Source organism: Xylocopa sonorina, chromosome 1, assembly GCF_050948175.1.
Source record: "Xylocopa sonorina isolate GNS202 chromosome 1, iyXylSono1_principal, whole genome shotgun sequence".
Lineage (NCBI taxonomy): Eukaryota > Metazoa > Arthropoda > Insecta > Hymenoptera > Apidae > Xylocopa > Xylocopa sonorina.
The window spans coordinates 7,390,624-7,409,981 of record NC_135193.1 but is presented as its reverse complement, the minus strand read 5'-3'; the positions used below and the strand labels follow the sequence as shown (position 1 = coordinate 7,409,981).

The window sequence follows — 19,358 nt, the reverse complement described above, 5'->3', positions numbered from 1 at the left end:
TTCGTATAATCGTATGCACTATATATATAATATGTATGCTCTATCATGTCTTCCCCAAAAAATATTGGGAACGCTGCGCATGGTTGCTCGTGTACGTACATTGTATATCTGCGTATGCGTATGTGCGATATTGCGGGCTGAATCGTATTTTTTGTTCTCGTTTCGAAAAATCCTGGTCACAGTTCAAAATCCGAGGCATGATGCGGCCGCTTCGGTCAAACGTATAATCGTAGCGCGTCTTCTCAAATACCTTATCCTCTAACGTTCCCTGGCGAACGGGTCCCTAGAAACTCCTAGTGGTTCCAGGGAGACCGATCGATACCCGATACGCGATCATCGTTCTCCAACCTCCCTAGGTAGTGCGCTTGTTATTACGATCCTCGAGTGGAGAACTCCGCCGATTTTCGCGCGGGACTAAGAAATGTTCCCAGTCGATATCGACGATCACAATAAAAAAAAACGATATCTTCCTAATTATCTAACACGGATTCTTCACCGAGTACGAACGGACGAATTGTCCCAGGTATCTCGAAAATAATACCGGTTTTTCCCTCACGAATTAGTTTCCAGTGGCTAGTTCCGGGTTTCTTCGTTTCTCGTATAATGTATATATATATGTATATGTATATGTATAATATATACTTTCTTTTTCTCTTTCTCTCTTCTCTTTAAGTTTTCTCCTGGTTCCTCTTGCCCTGGCTGCTCGGGGTCCAGGGTCACAACGAGTGATAATCACCCAATACTAGGCCGCTGTGATAACTACCGTGCGACGTCGACATCCCCATGGAGCCCATCCCTTGGTACGCCCCCATCCCCATACCGTTCATCGACATTGTGTTCATAGTGTTCACGCTCTGCATCGTGTTTGGCAGCATCGTCGACGGGCCCATTGGGCTCAGCCCACCCATGGAAGGAGCTATAGCACCCATCTGCATCGACGTGGCCGTGTGCGGTAGCGACTTTTGGAGGTCCGCTGAGGTCGGCGTGATTAGATAATCCTGTAACAGAGAGTACAGTGGACATGCTTCACTGGAGATAGGAACGTTGAAAACGAAGAGGATTAATGGCATAACGGGAAATTTTCATTGAATAATCTCTGTTTAATATTGATATAAATCAAATATTTGGGAGAGAACGATCTCATTTTGTGCGAAAGCTGAGCTATTTGATTCTCTAGAATATTTTATTATTCTAACAAGTTGTGCCACGATAAGTTCGGATAATTAAGGTTCTATCGCAACTATTTAATGGAAAACGTGAGAAATTTAAAAGGTATGCAGTAAATGACAATTTAATTCCCGGAGCAGCCACGTAATGATTTAGTTGTAAATTATTTAATAATTTGATTTGGAATATATGTAAATTGTCAACTATCATAAAAGCAACGAAGATTTACATGTAAATTGTGGAACAAAAGCGAGCTCCTCGTGAGAAACTTAACCTCTTATGATTTATACCCTAGGAATAAAGAATGAACTAAAAGAATGAAGATTTCTTGATAAGTCTGATATATTCAGCATAATCTGATAAAGAAACTTAACAGTATTCTAGAAAACGAGTTCCAAGATTTCTTCCAAGAATGAGAGTAGTCATTAATATACAGTTCTACAAATGAAATTATCCTACCTCATATATATGACAATGGAGAATTATTACATAATATAAGACGACCTTGAGCAATCAAATGATTTCATCAAACAGATTGCACGGAATAATAATTACCCGAATTAAAGCTTTAAATCAACTGTCAATCTTTAACTCAATCGAATCGATAATTCATATTAATGAATGTTAGGAATACTCGAAAATAAAACAAAAACATAATACAATACAAAAAAATCTCCTCAAAATACTTCAGAAACTTCAAGCAAACCACAACCTTACCTGACACATCTCCACGAATCACCCGACAATTCCTCGACTAACAAAAACCAAACACCCGAAATACAGAACTTCACCTCCTCCTTGCTTTCTACTCCTGCTGCAAGATGGAAAATCAGAACCGTACGAAAACCATCCACCGTACCTGAGGTGTGTAGTACTGCATATAGTCCAACTGGCTCTTCTGCTGGGCGCAGCTGGGCGGTGGCGGTGGCAAGGTCGCCGTCGGGTGTACCAAGCCGTGAGTACCGTGAGCACCGACCTGGAGGTGATGTTGCAGCTGGAGATGAACGTTCCGTTTGTCATCGCCGCTCTCGCTTCCGGTGTCGTGGTGCTGCATATGGTGCGTCGGTGTGTGAGGGTGGCTCAGGCTCGAGCCGTGACCTTGGTGATACGAGTGAGGGCTGGACACGGAGACAGGGGGCGGTAGTTGGTACATGCTCGAGGTCTGCTGATGCTCCACCATCTGTTGCTGTTGTTGCTGCTGTTGGACGGCGCAGGAGGAGGGTTGCGGCTGCGGTTGCTGATTTACCACTTGTCTCTTGGTCTCGTCGCCGCTCTCACTGCTAGAGTCGCCTAAGCCTCCGCCATGGGTTTTGTCTTCCCTTTGGCCGCTGGAACACGCAAGGATGGACAAGTGTGTTACTATTTGGAAATTTCGAATCGTTCATCCGTTACGTTTTTTCTATACAATTACGTCTCTTTGTACAGAAGGTATGCATTTCCACTATAATACCTCCATGAAAATAGTACAATATTAATAGGTGAAATTTGGTCCAATGTCTAATTTATCGTGCGATGCAAACCTGACACTGATTAATAAATTTGGCACGTTGTTATTGAAATAAACGAAAGCAACTGTCACGAAATCTCCATAAAGCAACCGCGACGATTCTTCCTCGGCTACAAGGAAACCATTTCCGAAAATACATCACCCGTTACATAATTACTCATCGAGAATAACCTCCAACTACCGAAACAGGGACGACAAACCCACCGAAGTGACACAAAACTAGAACAAGTTATAATTGGGACCACAAATACCGAACCGGCAAGCCCATCCTCCGAGACCCCCGATGCACTCTAGACAGCGCAAGAATACACCAACCACCACAATTACCAGGGATCACCTCCGCAACAATCGCCGATTCTCCAGCTCGCTATAGACTCCGTTTCTTATCGATCCAACAGGTTCCTCGTCTTCGATGCGAACAATACCCCCGCGGCTACCCAGCGGGCAGACCAGTTACATCCCAATTAATATACCAGACCCGATCCCAGCTTAGCCCGTGGTCGGGTTTACGTTTCGAGTCGATCGTAGGCGAATCGTCGCGCGATTCTTTCCTCGATCGACTTGTTCGCCAAGCACCGCGAGGAACGATTCCCGCGCGAGCCGGAACGAGCCCAATATAATTAGAGACGGTACAGCCAGCCGTTGATCGGCAGTGACTCGAGAAGCGGAAGAGGATAGGGGGCTACGCGGAATAATATCGGCAAAGATAATACCAGCGTCGATGCGTAAACTACTGTGAAGAGGGTACACGCCGCTTCTCCCCGAGCATCCGTGAATTAAGGGTGGAACACGGTGAACAGGCAAAAACCGACGGAAGAATAGGAATATAAAGGGATGGGAAGGCAGGGAGGCGGGGAGAGACGGCGAACAACTCTGGGCGTCTCGTAAACTCAATTTAGCAGGCTGGACCTCCTCGAAGCCGAAGCACGTGGGACCCGAAGGGACTTGTCTCGCTCTCCGCGGCGGCTTTCTCTTTCCGCCTCCGGTTCCCCTCTCTTTTCTTCGTCACGCCTGCTACGCACACTCCTTTCTCTATATATCCAGGTACGAGCAATCGTTAAGCGCTTGTTTTACAAGTCGTTTAGACGTGGCCGCCGCGATACGGCACTGTCTCGGCCGCAAGTGCCACGACACTTGTCTACGGGGTGTTTTCGAGAACCGGTCCGCGCCGCGCGCTCGGCTCAGCCCCCGATCTGGCTACCGGACTGATAACGGACACCGTTTCATCGGGGGCCCCCCGAGTTCGAGCCACCGTCTCTCCTCGATAACGCTGCGCGTCATTCCCGGGACTCCGACTTTCATTCGGCGTGGACGTGCGTTCGGTCTGCGAGAACGGGTCTAAAGCGGTTTTTCGCCATCTCGCCATTTTCTTTTTAGATTATTCGGAATATCGCAACGGGTTTCGATATCAGATGATTACTATACGATACCGTACTCCGCGTAATGATTTTCCAACTTTGCACGACACGTGGGAGATCCAAAGGGGAGAAGGGATGGAAGAGTGGCCGAGAGATAGAGAAATTTCTCAACGCTGAATTAGAAGACACAAAGGGGTACTTTTGAACCGCGAAATTATCATCATTGGAATCACGAGGAGGCAGCGGAGGTATCTCCGGAAGAAAAATCGACGACGACGCGACGGCTCGGACGCGCGAGGTAGATCCCATGGAGGAATAGAGGAAGATGGAAGGTTCCTGTATCTCTCGGCTAGTCTCCCCCCCCGTGAGCGAGCGACAATAAATCCGTTCGGCAGGTGAAAATCTCGTTGGCCGTTCGGCCCCGGTTGCAGGGGAGTCCGTTCTCGTCCCCGGGGACAAGAATTATTTCCACGAGACGCGATGCAACAGATCCCACACGTGGAACGACGTAGTTCCGAGCCATGGGACACGGGGATCGAGCTTGTTTCCACCGGTACTTTCCGCGCCACCCGTTGCATGCCTGGGTCTATAACCCCAGACGAGGTGTCCCCAGGTATGCCTTATCCGAGCCGAGATCGCGCAGTAAATTTATCCGCGTTGCACGCCGCGCGTTGCCACGACAGAGAACGGAATCTTTCGGGCATTATTATTTTCATTAGGATTTGTGACTCATCGCGCGCCCGGGACATTTATTTGGCGGAGTCGTTCGCCGCGACACCTACCGCTCCTTCTCTCCTTGCTCGTCCGTCGTTGGATTGAAGAGTTCATCTTTTGTTGCTCCATTTACTTCGTCGTCGTTGTTGTTCGCTCGTATATTCTGGGGCATGCGGAACGTTGCGCGGTTAACGATATTTCAGCTTTCTTGCACAAGTGAGGGTGGTTGCGTTTATAGAAAATGTGCGAACAGTGACGCGTGGACAGAGTTGGAGCGTTAGTGATATTATAGGAGAACTCTTTTAACAGTGCATCGAATTGCTCGTTAGAGGATTCGCAGTGGGGTGCGCCGTCTGGATGGAAGCTGCGGAAGCGACTCTCGAATTAATAAAAAAGCAATTCAGACCTGGATGTATGGTTCACCCTGTACAGATCATTAGAACTGATTACGGTTTCAATTACTTTCCAATATCGGCGCAATTACTCAAAGTCAATTTCGTCTCATCGGTGATAATGATGGTCGATTTCGTAGGGGTGGGAAAAAGTGGAAGGCGAAGAAGAATCTCGGAGATCAGCGAGGGGATAATTTTTATTGACGTTATTTTTAATCATTTCCCCGTTCCGACGCTGTGACACGGCGGCGAATAACGCCGGAATGGCCCGAAAAACCGTGGCACGCGATTTTATAGCATCAGCGTGGTCTCGCCGTTTTAAACGGCGCTGAGAGATAATGATCGAAGGCGCGGCTCGTTTTATTAATCGGCTAGTTCGTAAATAAGCTACGGTTCGAAATTCCGTGGCGGGCTTCCCACCACTCCTATCCCCGCAGGGAGATCGATTCGTTCGGTTTCCAGAAACAGAAATGACCGAAAACGGTTCCACTGTGGGACCGGTGCGAAGATTCTATCTTACAAGAGAACAACGTCCCTGACGTGTCTTTAAGCTCGTCTCCTAACCGCGGAGATTCCTCAGCGAATGCGACCATCTTCGATACTAAAACGCTGGACTATAAGTACCGATTATAAATAATACGTTGCTTAATGAGCTGCAGACTTTGTTGTATCCGGTGTTCACGTTAGAAAAGGGAATAATATCTTGAAGGCTACCAGAGACACAAAAAGTAACACGGAACATCAAAGCTGCGTAAAAGCATCGATTAAGAAAAGGGAAGAAAGCAATGTGAAAAAGAATAGCACGCGATGCTGTCGATCGAACAGTTCACGACGGGCATGCTCGTCGTCTCTATCGGGCGGAACCGGCCGTGCGAATTTATTAACGAAAAACGTGATTGCCGGGTACCGGCACGCCACGAACCCTGACCCCGCTCATTTGCGAAGGGGGAGCGCGATATCGTGTGGTGGCTCGAATAAAGTGCGCGACAACGCAGGGGCGACAGAGCCGATATAATCCGATTTTACGAGGCGGCCGCGAGAGGAAAAAGATTCAACGCAGAGAGAACAGAGAGACGAGCAGGGAGATCCTATCTCGACCCCGTGCTGCTCTCTCCCGAGCGATATAAACTTAGACGCGAATTAGTGGAATCGCGCAAGCCGATACCATCTCATTTCGGTCGGTCCGGCGAGAATAACGCCATAGGGAATTTATCGGGAAATTAAATTACGAATTATGTTAATCCAACCGAACAGCCGTACGCCCCGCTCTCTGTTCGCGTCCCCGCGAGGATAAAACGCAACGGGACGAAGACGATGGTATTGTTCGAATGGTACTGACAGATACGATCCGTCCATCGGCTGGCTCAACCCGACACGCTGCGCGCCTTTTGTTTATAACGTATCGCACGAGCTTTTCAAATTAAACGCGACATGTCACGCGTGACACCGCCACCCACCCACCATTACTGGCTACCACCCGGAATATATCTTTTCCCTCGATGTTGTCGTCAACGATGAAAGACGATGCTCGAATATGGTGCGATAAAATGAATTACAGCAGGCCGTCGAGTACACACTTTATGTTACAACGTTATTCATTTTTGCGAATTCACGCTGAACGATTTACGAACCATCTGCGAACCGCCCAGACGCCCGCGGGTTAACATTTCGTTCTCCATTCTGCCTCGTCGTTCCTCTTTGTCATATAGCTGGCTCTTTTCCCCGTTCGAAGTTTAGCGCGTGCGATTTTAGCCAACGATGGGACGATTCGATTCACTCGTGTCGGCGTGATTCTCGACGATCACTTTTCGCGATCCGTTCGATCGCAAGCGTTCGAAAAGCCAGCCGAAGAGGAATTTCGAGGGCGTCGGACGCAATGCCGCGTCTCCGATGATCGTCAGCGTGGCGTCTCTCACAGGAGACACGCGCGTTTCTATACCTTTGCCTGATGTTAGAAAAGGATGCAGACACACGGTCGCCAGTGGAAAGACGACTAAAAGCCGAGCCAAGAAGATCTGAGATTTCGGCTTCTATTCTGGTCAGAGATGCGATCCGATTGCGCTCGTCGTTGCGTTAGAAACGCGAGACAATATTATTAGACTTGTTAGAAAAACAAGAAAAAAAAGGAACAACTACTTAGTCGATCCAAAGTCTGTTTTTACGATCATATGGGAAAACCGAAAAATCTCGATTACTGGATACCGAAAATTGGATCCAATCTGTAGCAATTTTAATGATGTACCGATCTATTTAATACACATATAATTTTGCAGATATTTGCCCTGAAAATTGTATCATTCGAAATGTGAATGTCCTCGATACAAAGTTACATCGTTCAAAACCATGATGAAAAGAGCTTTTTAGCGCCAAAAGCTCGGACTAAGAAAGCTTGACTTCCGTTTCGAACGTTCACGAGATTATCCACGAATTAGAAGGGCACGTTATTATCCTCGGAAGGGGGATCCCTTAAACAGTGAAGGAAGGTATCTCCCACGGATTACCCTGGACGCCGTCGAGAAGGCAGGAAGGCAAACTTCTCTGCGGATGAGAAAGTTCGAGGGACGTGGAGAGAGCAAATTGAAATTCGGTTGGCCGGTTTGTCGGCGAGCGGAGAGAAGATTTTCCAAAGTGTGCACACAGAGAAGCCTGTTGCTACTCTCGCAGCTCCTGCGCTCTCTAGATCCAGTCCGCCCGGCAGGTGAGCACGTCGAGGAAGCGCCGAGAGAAGAAATAGGGACTTCGCCGGCAGCTGATTCCATAAGCAGATAGGAAAGAATTTCTTCGGCCTAAAATAATGGGGATGCAGCCTACCGTGTACACACCGCCTCTGTTTACAAACTTCGACTCGCTTCGCCCTTTCTCTCTCTCTCTACATGGTCAAGTCCGGCACGTCCACCTTTTTTCTTATACCTGCCCCTTCTTTTGCTCCCCCACTGTTAACCACTTCCTGACAAATCCACCGATCGCGTAATTTCGCAGGGGAAAAATATTTTTTACGGATTCTCCGCGCGATGGTTCTCTCTTTTTGAAACGCGTTAAAGTTATAAGAGGGAAATATAATACGGGATATGTGTATGATTAATTCGGAAACTTTTACTTTATCGCCTTCTGCGGTAGACCGTATTGCTAGCTCAGGGGCAAAGTGGAACATATGTAATTTCAGACCCACCTGTAACATAACATGTAACGTAACCAGAAAAATAACAAATAACAAACGTAACGAAATTGCATTTTAAACGCTTTTCTCGAACGAGAAAGAGCAAAGTCAAAACAGTGCAGCGTCCAATCATTCGTGGCGGCGAATTCACACCTCGATTCCAAAGTTAATACACTGTTGATTGATCAATAGTTCAGGATCGTTGAATGCGTGACAGAGCGATAAAATCGGGACAGGTAAACTCAGAAGTCCTCGGGTCTAGTAATACGGGGGAAGCGTTAAAACGCTTTCGGTGTTTCCGAATTCTTTAATCCGGATTACGTTGAACCTGCCACTGGGTAGTCTTCCGCTGTCTATGATGAGTTATACAAGCAAACGGATATACTCTGGCCGTGTTACACAAGCGAAGGGCAATATGTCTCTGGCTGTCGTCTGCCCGTCAAACTTCTTTCTGTCGGTTACGCAGAGTTCTTCCACAAAGTGTACGACACCACGTACGGAACAATTCTCGTATCGTTATTCAATGATCATGTCACTGAACGGTTGATCGACTCCGTCGCGTAAAACGGATTTAACGCGACTAAAAATATCCCGATGGAACACCTAACGAGCTACATTATTGAAAAGTATGCAAATCGATCATGAGCAAGATGGAGACCTCAGATAGGCGTCTGGGATCAACTTTATATGCGTATTTATGAGAACAAGTTAATTCGCCTTTTACAATGCCTGCAGGTAATTTATTAACTTTTTCCCTAAACATTACGTATGCGTAACTGTCAGTCCATAAATTAATTTCGAACCAACACAATGCATAATAAACTTTTTACCGGACAGCTTATGAAATTGTAATTTACAGGGAATTTCAATGTGTGTAGAAAGTATTCCCATAAATCAGCTAATCTCGCGTACTTCATTATTTGCCCAGGGAAGAGGCTGTTTTACAAGTTTCAATTAAAGCCATTCCCGCTTTACGAAATTTACTAGACCGCAAACGGTGTAGCAATTAATCTCAATTGATACCAGCCGAGAATCCTCGCGGTTCCTCGGGCTGTCTTCCCGATTGAACATACTAATTCGAAGGTGTCATTGGAAACAGAATCCCCCGCGTGTCCGGCAAGATTAACGACGAGATAATTACGAGCGTAGCGGCGGCAGGCGCGAGGATAACGAAACGAAAGACGAATAGCCGGCGGATTTCAGCCGGAAGAGTTATCGACCCTTAGGTGGCGGTCGCGCATCGAAATCCGCGGCTAAATGAATGGCGTCTTTATCCGAGTGATCGGCTTGTTTCCACGGGCAGATCACACGGAAGAATGCGTTTGTACGATGTTTGCCAGAAGTTCTGCGTTTTCATGCCAAATCCTGGCCTGTTCGATCCGCGCTTGCATGCATAACGTAGGAAGAACGACGAGGAACGTCCAATCGTAAATTTCGCGTCCCGAGGACCGTCCCGAGGGTGCTATGTCGTTTGATCAGTGCATCGCGCACATGTCCTCTGTTCGAACAGCTCATTACTACGCGACGCAATGGCATCGCGAATATCCTAAACGTTCCTCTAATTGAGGGGCTCGGTTGAGAAGGGCCGGAATAACGCAATACTGTAATTTCAAGAATAATTCGAAGCGTAATAATTAAATTCATAAGTACTTTGACGACAGTGATCGAATCAATCTTTGATCAGGCGTGTATAAGAATAATATTTAGAAAATTATTTTATTCTAAGCGTTTTAACATCAGTTAATCGGAGATGTCGATGTTAAGGAAGGGATATGCGACGACCCTTAAAATACTAACATAGAAAGATATAGGACTACAAAAGATTTATTTTTACCTAGAATTTGTGCAAAAATTTAGCAACTTTATTTAAGGACCTCAAAGATATTGCTATATATCGATAATATTAGATAGTAATGGCAGTGAACGTGGTTAGGGACTATAGATATCACTACTACGTTGAATTATACTCGCTGGAAGAGAATAAATCGTTCACGCGACGCATAGTCTCTATTGCACCGTATTTTCTATAATCTATTAAAACGACGAGAACCCCCTTTTATGTCCGTCTTCGCTCGGACGTATTTTCAAGTCTTTACGATAAACTTACAATCCTCGTAAATTGCCGGTTAATAACGTGCAATAAAATTCCTGGTCAAGGACTGTTACGATGAGTTACGCGCGTAAATAGAAATGGCGGCGGCGTCGGTTTTGGCCGACATGCGCAGTACAACAGCAAGGATTGGAACGCTGTTTTTTCCGTTTTGAATCGCAAAGAAGACCATGAATATATATTACGCAGAGATGATGTAAAGCTTGGCCGCGCGTGTTCCTTTTTCGAAGCCACTAATACGGGACCACGAAACATCACGAACAGCTTTATCGTTACCGAGTTCTTTATGGGTTTCACTTAAACCCGTTGCGATTCTAGACTTAATTTAGGAGTGAAATATTTGGCATGCGACGAGTACCATAAAATTTCTAATACCGTGAAATATTATTGTTATTTACGAGCCACTAGACGACTGTTACGTTCAACGTGACACGACTCGAGTCACAATATAACATTGGGAATAGATGCGTACAACAAAAGAAACTTAACTCTCATTTTCAATATTTCGCAATTACTGTCATATTATATCGTTAAACAGTGATTACAAAACAATTCTATTTTCCCCGTTTCCTTGATCCACACTGTTCGCGTTCGACATGCAAAAAGAATGCAATATTTCTCTCTTTACCAGACTGAAACTTTAGCACCAGCAACGCGGTGGAACGTATACAAGGGGAGAGGAGGTGCGACACACCGCGAAGATCGAAACTTCTTGACGTACTTACATAAGCTTTGTGCTCCAAGCGGACGAGTAACTCGACACCGTTTAAGGGAACGTGTGCGTGTACCGTTCCATACGTAGATACGTCATACGAAAATGCTTCCGTTGCTGAGATGCTACCACGAAAAGGAGAAGAGGGAAAAAAAGGAAGGGTCGCGGATATAACCGTTGAACGCATTCGACCGAATATAACGAACGATTTCCGTCCTTCGATCGAGAAACGAACAAGAGATGGAAGACAAAAGATCTAACTATGCTCGCTTCTAACAAAACCGCTAATGTCGATTATTTTCTATTGGAATTATTATCACGACCAGAAATTAAGATGATGCGAAGCGTGCGACCATCATCCAGTCGAGAGGTGTAATGAAAGCGTATTCTTAGACGTGGGGTAATGAAAAAAAAAGGTAGCAAAATACGAACACTAGCCGAGCTTCTTAGAAGTAAGGTGTCGTCACGAACAGAGAAGTTCAAATGTAGCGTGCAGTGGTGGCCAGGCGTCTGACAATAAAAGTGACTCTAATAGAAAAGCCTGTCAGTTTCTCTACCATTCTGTGTGTTCTCCTCGATCTACCAAACCGTTCTGGATCGTTTGTTTTATTGCGCCATTGGGCAGCGCAGAAACACAAAGAGGCAGATTTAATCCACCTAGGCCCGTCTTGTTGTGCAACTACTAGACGCGCATAGGATACGAATTCGAGGAAATCGTTCGACAGTTCAATGTGCAATTTTCCACGCCGACAAAACATGTTTTCAAATGTGTTAACAAAGCTTTTAGCGCATTCAAGGCTTGACACGTTTGAATTGATATTTGAAGCATCGATTCAGTACTGTTCTATTCTCGTGGTGGCCACCGAGAAATTTAGTTTCTCCAAAACTTACTTTCTGATACGCAAATGCAAAAAATCTGCAATTTCAGTTATCGATACGATTAATTATATTCCACTGTCTAAGGGTTGCTATTGATGCAACGAAATGGATAACTTCAAAATCTCATTACGTATCATTCGAAAAATGAAATTCGTGGAAATAGCGATCCTTCGTATAGCGATTTCTTCGAAGGAACAGATATTCCATGTAAAGTTTAAACAATCGAGAGTAATTGGTAGAGGTATCGATATTTCTCCACTCCTACGCCACACCCCGAGCAAGGAACTCAGCGGAGCTTCGCCCCACGAGATCCTCCGCGCACATGCATCGCGCAGTGCATTCTGGGAATGCGTGCATGAATGAATGCCCCTTCTGTCGGTAGCGAGAGAGTCGGCAGAAAAGAAAACGGGGGAAGCTTCGTCGAAGAACGTGGTGAACAGGAGAAGAAGAAGAGCAACGAGGAAGGAGAAGAAGAACGCGCGCCCTCGGCCACGGAGAAAGAGAGGATCGGAGAGGATTGTTCTTTTTCAAACGGCAGCAGAGACGTGTACGCGACGAGGCGGGCCCTTTTTGGACCTTACGCGGCCATATGTGGCCTTCCCGTCCTCCCTCTGCCTGTCAGATTTGACGTGGTCCTTCTTTTAGAAGCGGTTTTCACCGAGAAGGGGCCCCCTAACCCGCCTTTTTTGTCCGCGTGTGCCCGAAAAATGGCTGAGGCGACCCAACATGGCCGCCCCCTTTCGCTCTCTCTTCGGCGAAAAAGGGGTCGAACCTCGAAACGGGCCCCTTCTCCCCCTCCCCCCATGTCGTTCGCTCCCGTAAAAAGCTTCGTCGTATCGAACGCGTCCTTTTCTCGCTTTTTCAAAACGCGTCCTTTGTACGGTTTGATAGCTCGAATCAAGTAGTATTCTTCGAGGACCGACCTTTACTCTCCACAATTGGTACGGGACACGGTTTTGTGACTGCTCTGCCGGGTAAGGAAATTTTTACCTTTCGATTGTCTTTAAGGGACACGGAGAAAGGGAAGATTCGTACGTTTCTTCGGAGATAGCTATATAGGTTGCGGACTGAGTGAGACACCTGTTGGGTGATTCTGAGAATGGTGCAAGTTTCTCCTGAGTACGGGAATGATAATTTAAGTAATAAAAATATGTGGCTAAAAACAATCATCAAATATATTTTCATAATTAATACTGAATTGACGCGTATCTATAGAAGTAAGTATATAAGAGATGTCCGTAAACCTAGCGAAATCCATTGTGTATTAATAAAGGTACTAGAATGCTGATTAGCGCGATGCTGTCCATAAGAAGTATATATGCAGAGGTGAGTATGATGGTTATTAAGAAAAGTGTGCTGATTTCTCTGCACTTAATGACACCACTATTCTATCTAATAAATGACATGATTTGCGAAATTCAGAGTGTACAGGAGTGGTACAGAATCGACTAACTCTATACACCATGCATGTATTTAAATCAGCAGATTTACTCGCAGGATATTTTCCAAAGACGCGTAGTATCTCATCGTTATTCATAAAATGCGAGTTAGCGCGCTCGATAAATTCGCGTTACATAAATGAAGGGAACCGAAGGAAGGCGTGTGTTACCGTGGCTACCAATAAATTGCTAGATAAACGTTTCAACTTTATTGACTAGCGGCACGTATACCCCGCCAAACATTCCTTGTTCACTGAATCATGCGCGTCGGCAAACAGCCGCCGCGTCTGTTAATGCAAATAATTCAACAGAGACGTTCCAAACAACCCTGCTTCCACCCCAATATAATAATTTGTCGCATAACGTTTCGTACTTGCGCTATGCGTTGCGCATATGTTCTAGAACTGCATAGAACTCACAGTTGCGTATGTCTACGGCTATCAATCATTTTTCCGTAGTACTTTCGTATCGAAATAATTCACGATACGATTATATACAGTTATAAAGACTAGATATATTAACGATAAATTAAAATCTTCGGTTAGCTCGCGCTAACATTGTTCTTTACCGTGATTTTCATTAGGCGGTAAATCAGAATTCTCTAAATTCACCTATAAAGTGATACTCGCGGCGAAACAAAACGTGGCGCGCCGTGATCCTCGGCGTTTACGTTGCATCACGACCTCGCCTATGTTACGACGACCAAGTGGAGCTATTTCGAGTCAATGATTCTCTACGAATCAACAGACGCGTCCGTAACGACGTCCACGCAGAAAATACGGCGGATCTGATTGACGCTAAGGCCGTCTTCCCCTCGTTTTTGCAACGGCTGCGTTCCTGAGGCTGCTCGAACGTGGACAATGGCGACGGTCGCCCAATTAATCGTTCACCAGCGAGTATAATACGCGCGGATATTCGTCGAAACGGATGGTGCGCGATTGAAATGCACGGAATTTCAAATTGAACAGACAGAAATCGCAATTTAATGTAAATGATACGATGAAATGTTGCGACTACCCCTCAAGAGGAATGGGGTGTATGAAAAGAACCTTCAGCAATCTTTCAAAAAGGCTGAGAGGTAGAGTAACAACTGTAAAAACCGGAACGTCAAAAAGCATGGATGAAAAACGCAACGCAAAATTGCGACGATCCTTGAATAATAACAATGAACGATCGCAACAATCCTCGAATAATGTAACGAAATATTGCAACAATCATCGAGTAACATTCGATACTCGAATTGCGCTTGGAATAAAAAATGTGCAACGCGTATAATAATACACGAAACCTGTCGAATAATATCGTACTCACACATCTACGAAAGGGTCACGGATTTTATAGCTCGTTAAACTTCTCTGAAATCTGAAAATTTTAAACGAACACTAAGTGCCAAAGAACGCGAAGCAAATCGCAGTGTAACTCGAGAGAGGGCTATAACGCACATCGTGTCACGATTGCCTTTAAGACAACTGTTATCTTTCGTAAATAATTTGCCTATATATCCATAGAGCCTTACGATTTCACAGTGAACCACGTACCGCTCTGAATGAAATTATCCTTTTGCCGTTAATCGACAATTTACATTTCATACGTTAAATGCCCCCGAGGCTAACATCTCAGTTTCAAAGAACCATCTATCGACGTTTCATTTTCTTGCAGCTGTCTTTTTTATTAATCAATAACCTACACTTTGTTCGTACGTTCGTAACGAATTCCATTACCGTTGCGAGCAATTACGAAACAAATACCTATGGGTTTCCAATCACGAGGATTTTCCGGCAAACGCGCCAGATCTTAAATTTGAATGAGAAACAGTCGCGGTTCGAGTGAAACGCGAATTCGTCAACCAGAAATAAACTTGTAAACGTGAAAACGCGGCTATTTATACATACGATTCTCGCGCGACAGAATCTGTGACGAGGGAAACGAATGAATGGAACACGAGACCTCGGTGCGCACACGTCGGAATTCGGTTTCCCCCGGATGTTGCGTATTCGTTCGAAATTTTCGTCCAAACGGTGATTCAGTACAGGTCGCGGTTTCGAGGATCGAGAACTTCTGGCTTTGAAGCCTGTGTATTACGTGTAGCTAGCCGTGGGAAGATAAATTAATGTGTACACTAGGTTTCGTACGTTTTATTTTTGTGAGGCTAATGGACCAGAATTTAGAATCTACACAGAATTTATTTCTGGTGTTGCTTTGACTGTCCTAACTGGGATCCTTTAAGTAGTTTTACTAATTCTTTCAACGAGTCTCAGATTAAAATAAAACAATTTAATTCTTCGATAAATATCAGAAACGAACAATTTCCAGTATGTTCAATATTTTTGTAAGATTGAAAGTAGAAAGGGTAAAATTATTCTTATAATTCTTCTTAAAATTTAATTGCTTCCTCGACAATTCTATCTGTTTGCATACGTAATCCAAATCACGTTAATATTCGAGACCCCTGAAAGTCCACATCGTTTATAATCCAGTGGTCCCAAATTTCACTCGATGAACTCCACTAATTAAACTTTCACCCAAAGTTCTATCATCTTCCCTAATTCCTTGCATCATCTATATCGGTTTAATAAATACTCAACATTCAGACAATTCTAATGTTCCCGATTTTCATTCGACAAACATGAATATGTTTTAATATTCCATTTTTCCAAAAATATTATCCTTGCGAATTCTATTACTTATTTCTACTCATCAAGCACTCTGCAATAATTTAATAAATCCAGTATTACCTTCTCCAAGAACTAGATATTAAATATGCTACAAATTATTCGAATATTTTTCCAAATGACTTTCATCCTTCCTCATTTCCTTTTCATTTAACAAACATTTAAAATTCAATCGATTTCAATATCCTACCTCCATCAGACTTTCAATAAACACACAATTATCCCGAATATTCCATACTCTCTGAAATAATATCGAGCTACCCCTAATCTGTCGTCGTCTCGCGATTCTGTTAAGATCGAGCGAAAAAGCTCGAAGGCTCGCGCAAACGAGATTCGCGAACGGGACCCACAGCGAGCGGTGTTCGCATAGTGGCAAACGAAAAATGAGAATTCGGAACCGAGCGGAATTACAGCGCGTGGCGGACTCTCGGAGTCGCCTTTTTCGTGCAACGGTCCCGTGAATGTCGTTGCGCGTACGAGACACGGTGACGAGATGAGGTTCTCTGGTTTCAGATACGCAGAGCGCGTTGCCCAGACACCGTGCATGCTGTAACCGTAAACCAGGCAATGGTACGCGGGCAGTATTCGTAGCTATTTCGGGGACGTCGGCATCGCGAGAACGATTTCAACGAGTGTCTACCCGCTTGACCCGAACGCATCTTTATTTGTGCAACCAAACTCTCTCTCTCTCTCTCTCTCTCTCCAAACTCTGTCCCTCTCTACCCCCCTGCGACTGCCGTTACGGACTTCCGGTCACCATTGTCACTGGATTTCGTATTTTTCTTTTCCCTTTTTCCCGTTGTTTTTCTTGTTCCTCTTTTTATTTACGAACAAAACTCCGGCTGTAAGTTAATATGTATGTGTGTTTTAAATAAAAAGGGTTTAACGTTCCGAATACGGTTTAAGTGGAAGTGTAAGATTGATACAGGAGATGTACATTATCTGTCACATATATACCGTATACCGGATACGGATTTAGTAAGAACTTGGTGGTGGAGATACTCGCAATTTTTAAGGAGTAAATGTACAAGCACCGAGAAGCAGAGGTGTACATCTATACAATCGAATATATCTCTTAGAATATCGAGATTGATGAAGAAAATGAGGAGTAGGATCGTGGACAACAAAGTTATTCAACTCCAACTACCCAAGCGCTTTCAGAGACAATAAAGCAACCGAAGAGACCATAAATCTGTCTCGACTTTAACAGTTAATCCTGACACAAAATAAAATTCGTGTTCCAACGAGATTAGGAATAACTTCTAAGACAAACTAAGGGAAGCTAATCCCCACGTGGCGTCGTAACTATTCTCCATGACTAACCGTGATCCTCGAACGCTTAAACATCGTCGCGTTTGGCCCGCGTTGTCTCGTACGTGATCCAACGAGATCGTGGCGCATATATACGCGTATGTATCACCGTGTCCAACGACAGGAGAAACGCTCGATTACCGGACTCGTGATTCATCCGCGCGCAGCGGGAGATGAGCGAGCGTTCGCGCGCGCGCGCGCACCGCGTAGAGAACAGGGCGAGGTCTTCGACTTTGATGGAAGTCGATCGGTATCGAACCTCGGCATCGACTTTGATGGAAATCGATCGCGATCGTCGACGTGTCGAGGAGTCGCGGTGCGCGACCCACGCTACCGGCTGCGGCCAGCAGCCAGACAGGCCTATAACAGGCGCGCGACGATTCATCAACGGTGTCCTTCGACCGCGTGGATCCACTGAGACTTTTAGGATCGAGGCTGTGCTGATCGAGCATTTCGTCGTTTACTTGTTTTCTACCTTAACGGCAATACAGATGATTCGAGGAGCGATAACGGTAGAGGCTTAGCTTTTAGGCTAGACAAAATTACTATTATCAAGCAGAGTTGAGAGTTACAGGAATTTTTCTTTTCTTTTTTTGATTTGAAACTTTCATTTTTTGATTTCCGAAAAAATGTAATGCACGATAGATTTTATACACACGCGGCTCAAACAATTCTTTTCAACGGAATAGTTTCTCAAAGTCGGAACGACTCAGGTTCAACGATCGAGAAGGCGCCATGTCCACGTTGGAGCCGCACAAAAGGCGCGGTAAAGTAGCGCCACCCTCTTTGTCACCATGTGGTCCCCCAGTTTTCAGAGAGAGTCAATATTGGCGCAGCCACCCCCGTAACGTCCAACCCTTACCAGCGGGCCGACAACCGTCCGTGTCCCCTACGTAACGCCCTCTCGACACTGACTCCATCTCCCCCCTCTCCCATTTTACCCCATCTGTCCTCCTCCATATCCGGGAAGTGGCATCCCTTCCTGAAACCCCCAAACTCCGCACACACACACACACACACACTCCCGATTGGCGTCCACTTCAATCTGATGCACCTCCATCTTCCACTTACGTGGCAACACTCGATAGAACGATTTAATTAAGGCTGAATAATGGACATTTAATACCGGGGGTTGGTTTTTTTTTTGGTTACGAGGGTCGTTGCGTACTTTTATAAGTTAAGAATTCAACGAACAATGAATACGATGTTGCTTGTAGATTTATCAGTTTTTATGCTTTCCATGTTAGACAAAACTATTGATACGAGATTGGTAAATTTTTGTGAATGCCACGAAGAAAACGTTAAGACATTCAAATATCAATGAATTCCTTATTCTAAACAAACTGGACTACCGACTGACCTATCAAAACTGCGGCGAGTTCCCTCAAAAGGACCACCGAGGTTTACCCAAGGAAGCCGAGCAAATAGTGTGAACCAGCCAACGGACAGAGCCTCCTAAGTAGCTTTATCAACAATTTTACTAATAGATCCAGGTCAAAACGCACCTATCATTCCCAGCACCCGTTTTTCTCACAACTATTTACACACCAGCCAGTACTGTTCGCGTTTCCAACTACTTTCCGTCGCATTTCACCACCCGCTGTCCATCAACAATGGCGCGTAATAATAATAATTAATTCGTGATTCTGTCTGCAGACTGTCATTGACGCGATATCAGGTGGTGTTTAAATGCAATTCGTGGAACACGTAAATGGAGCCACACGCGTTAACGCCGACGCCGATAAAGCGTCGTCGCAAACAAACCGCCGTCTCAACCCGTTCTCGTCGAGAATATCTAATCTGAGAGAGTCCAAGTATGCAGATAATCCGATGGATAGAAGTAATAATAAAGGAGGGTGATATTCGAGCTCTTGAAAGCGTCAGTGGTAGAAGTCAATGATTAAGCCCTCGGTTCAAGTTTTAAGCAATTAATTAGCAAC

The 19,358-nt window shown here is 45.1% G+C and overlaps 1 protein-coding gene across 3 annotated transcripts in view; it reads right to left on the bottom strand.

Annotated features, from left to right (window-relative positions):
* Positions 1-641: 641 nt before the first annotated feature.
* The window catches only part of So (SIX homeobox 1 protein sine oculis), a 30,987-nt gene continuing 12,270 nt past the window's right edge, over positions 642-19,358 (bottom strand). For 2 of the 3 annotated variants that reach the window (XM_076901670.1, XM_076901679.1), the window contains exons 4-5: positions 2,027-2,495; positions 642-998 (exon numbers count right to left, since the gene is read on the bottom strand). In XM_076901670.1, coding sequence (XP_076757785.1) covers positions 717-998; positions 2,027-2,495 — 751 coding nt within the window. In that variant the 3' untranslated portion in view covers positions 642-716. The remainder of the gene's footprint in view (positions 999-2,026; positions 2,496-19,358) is intronic. The other variant, XM_076901687.1, reaches the window with a different exon arrangement.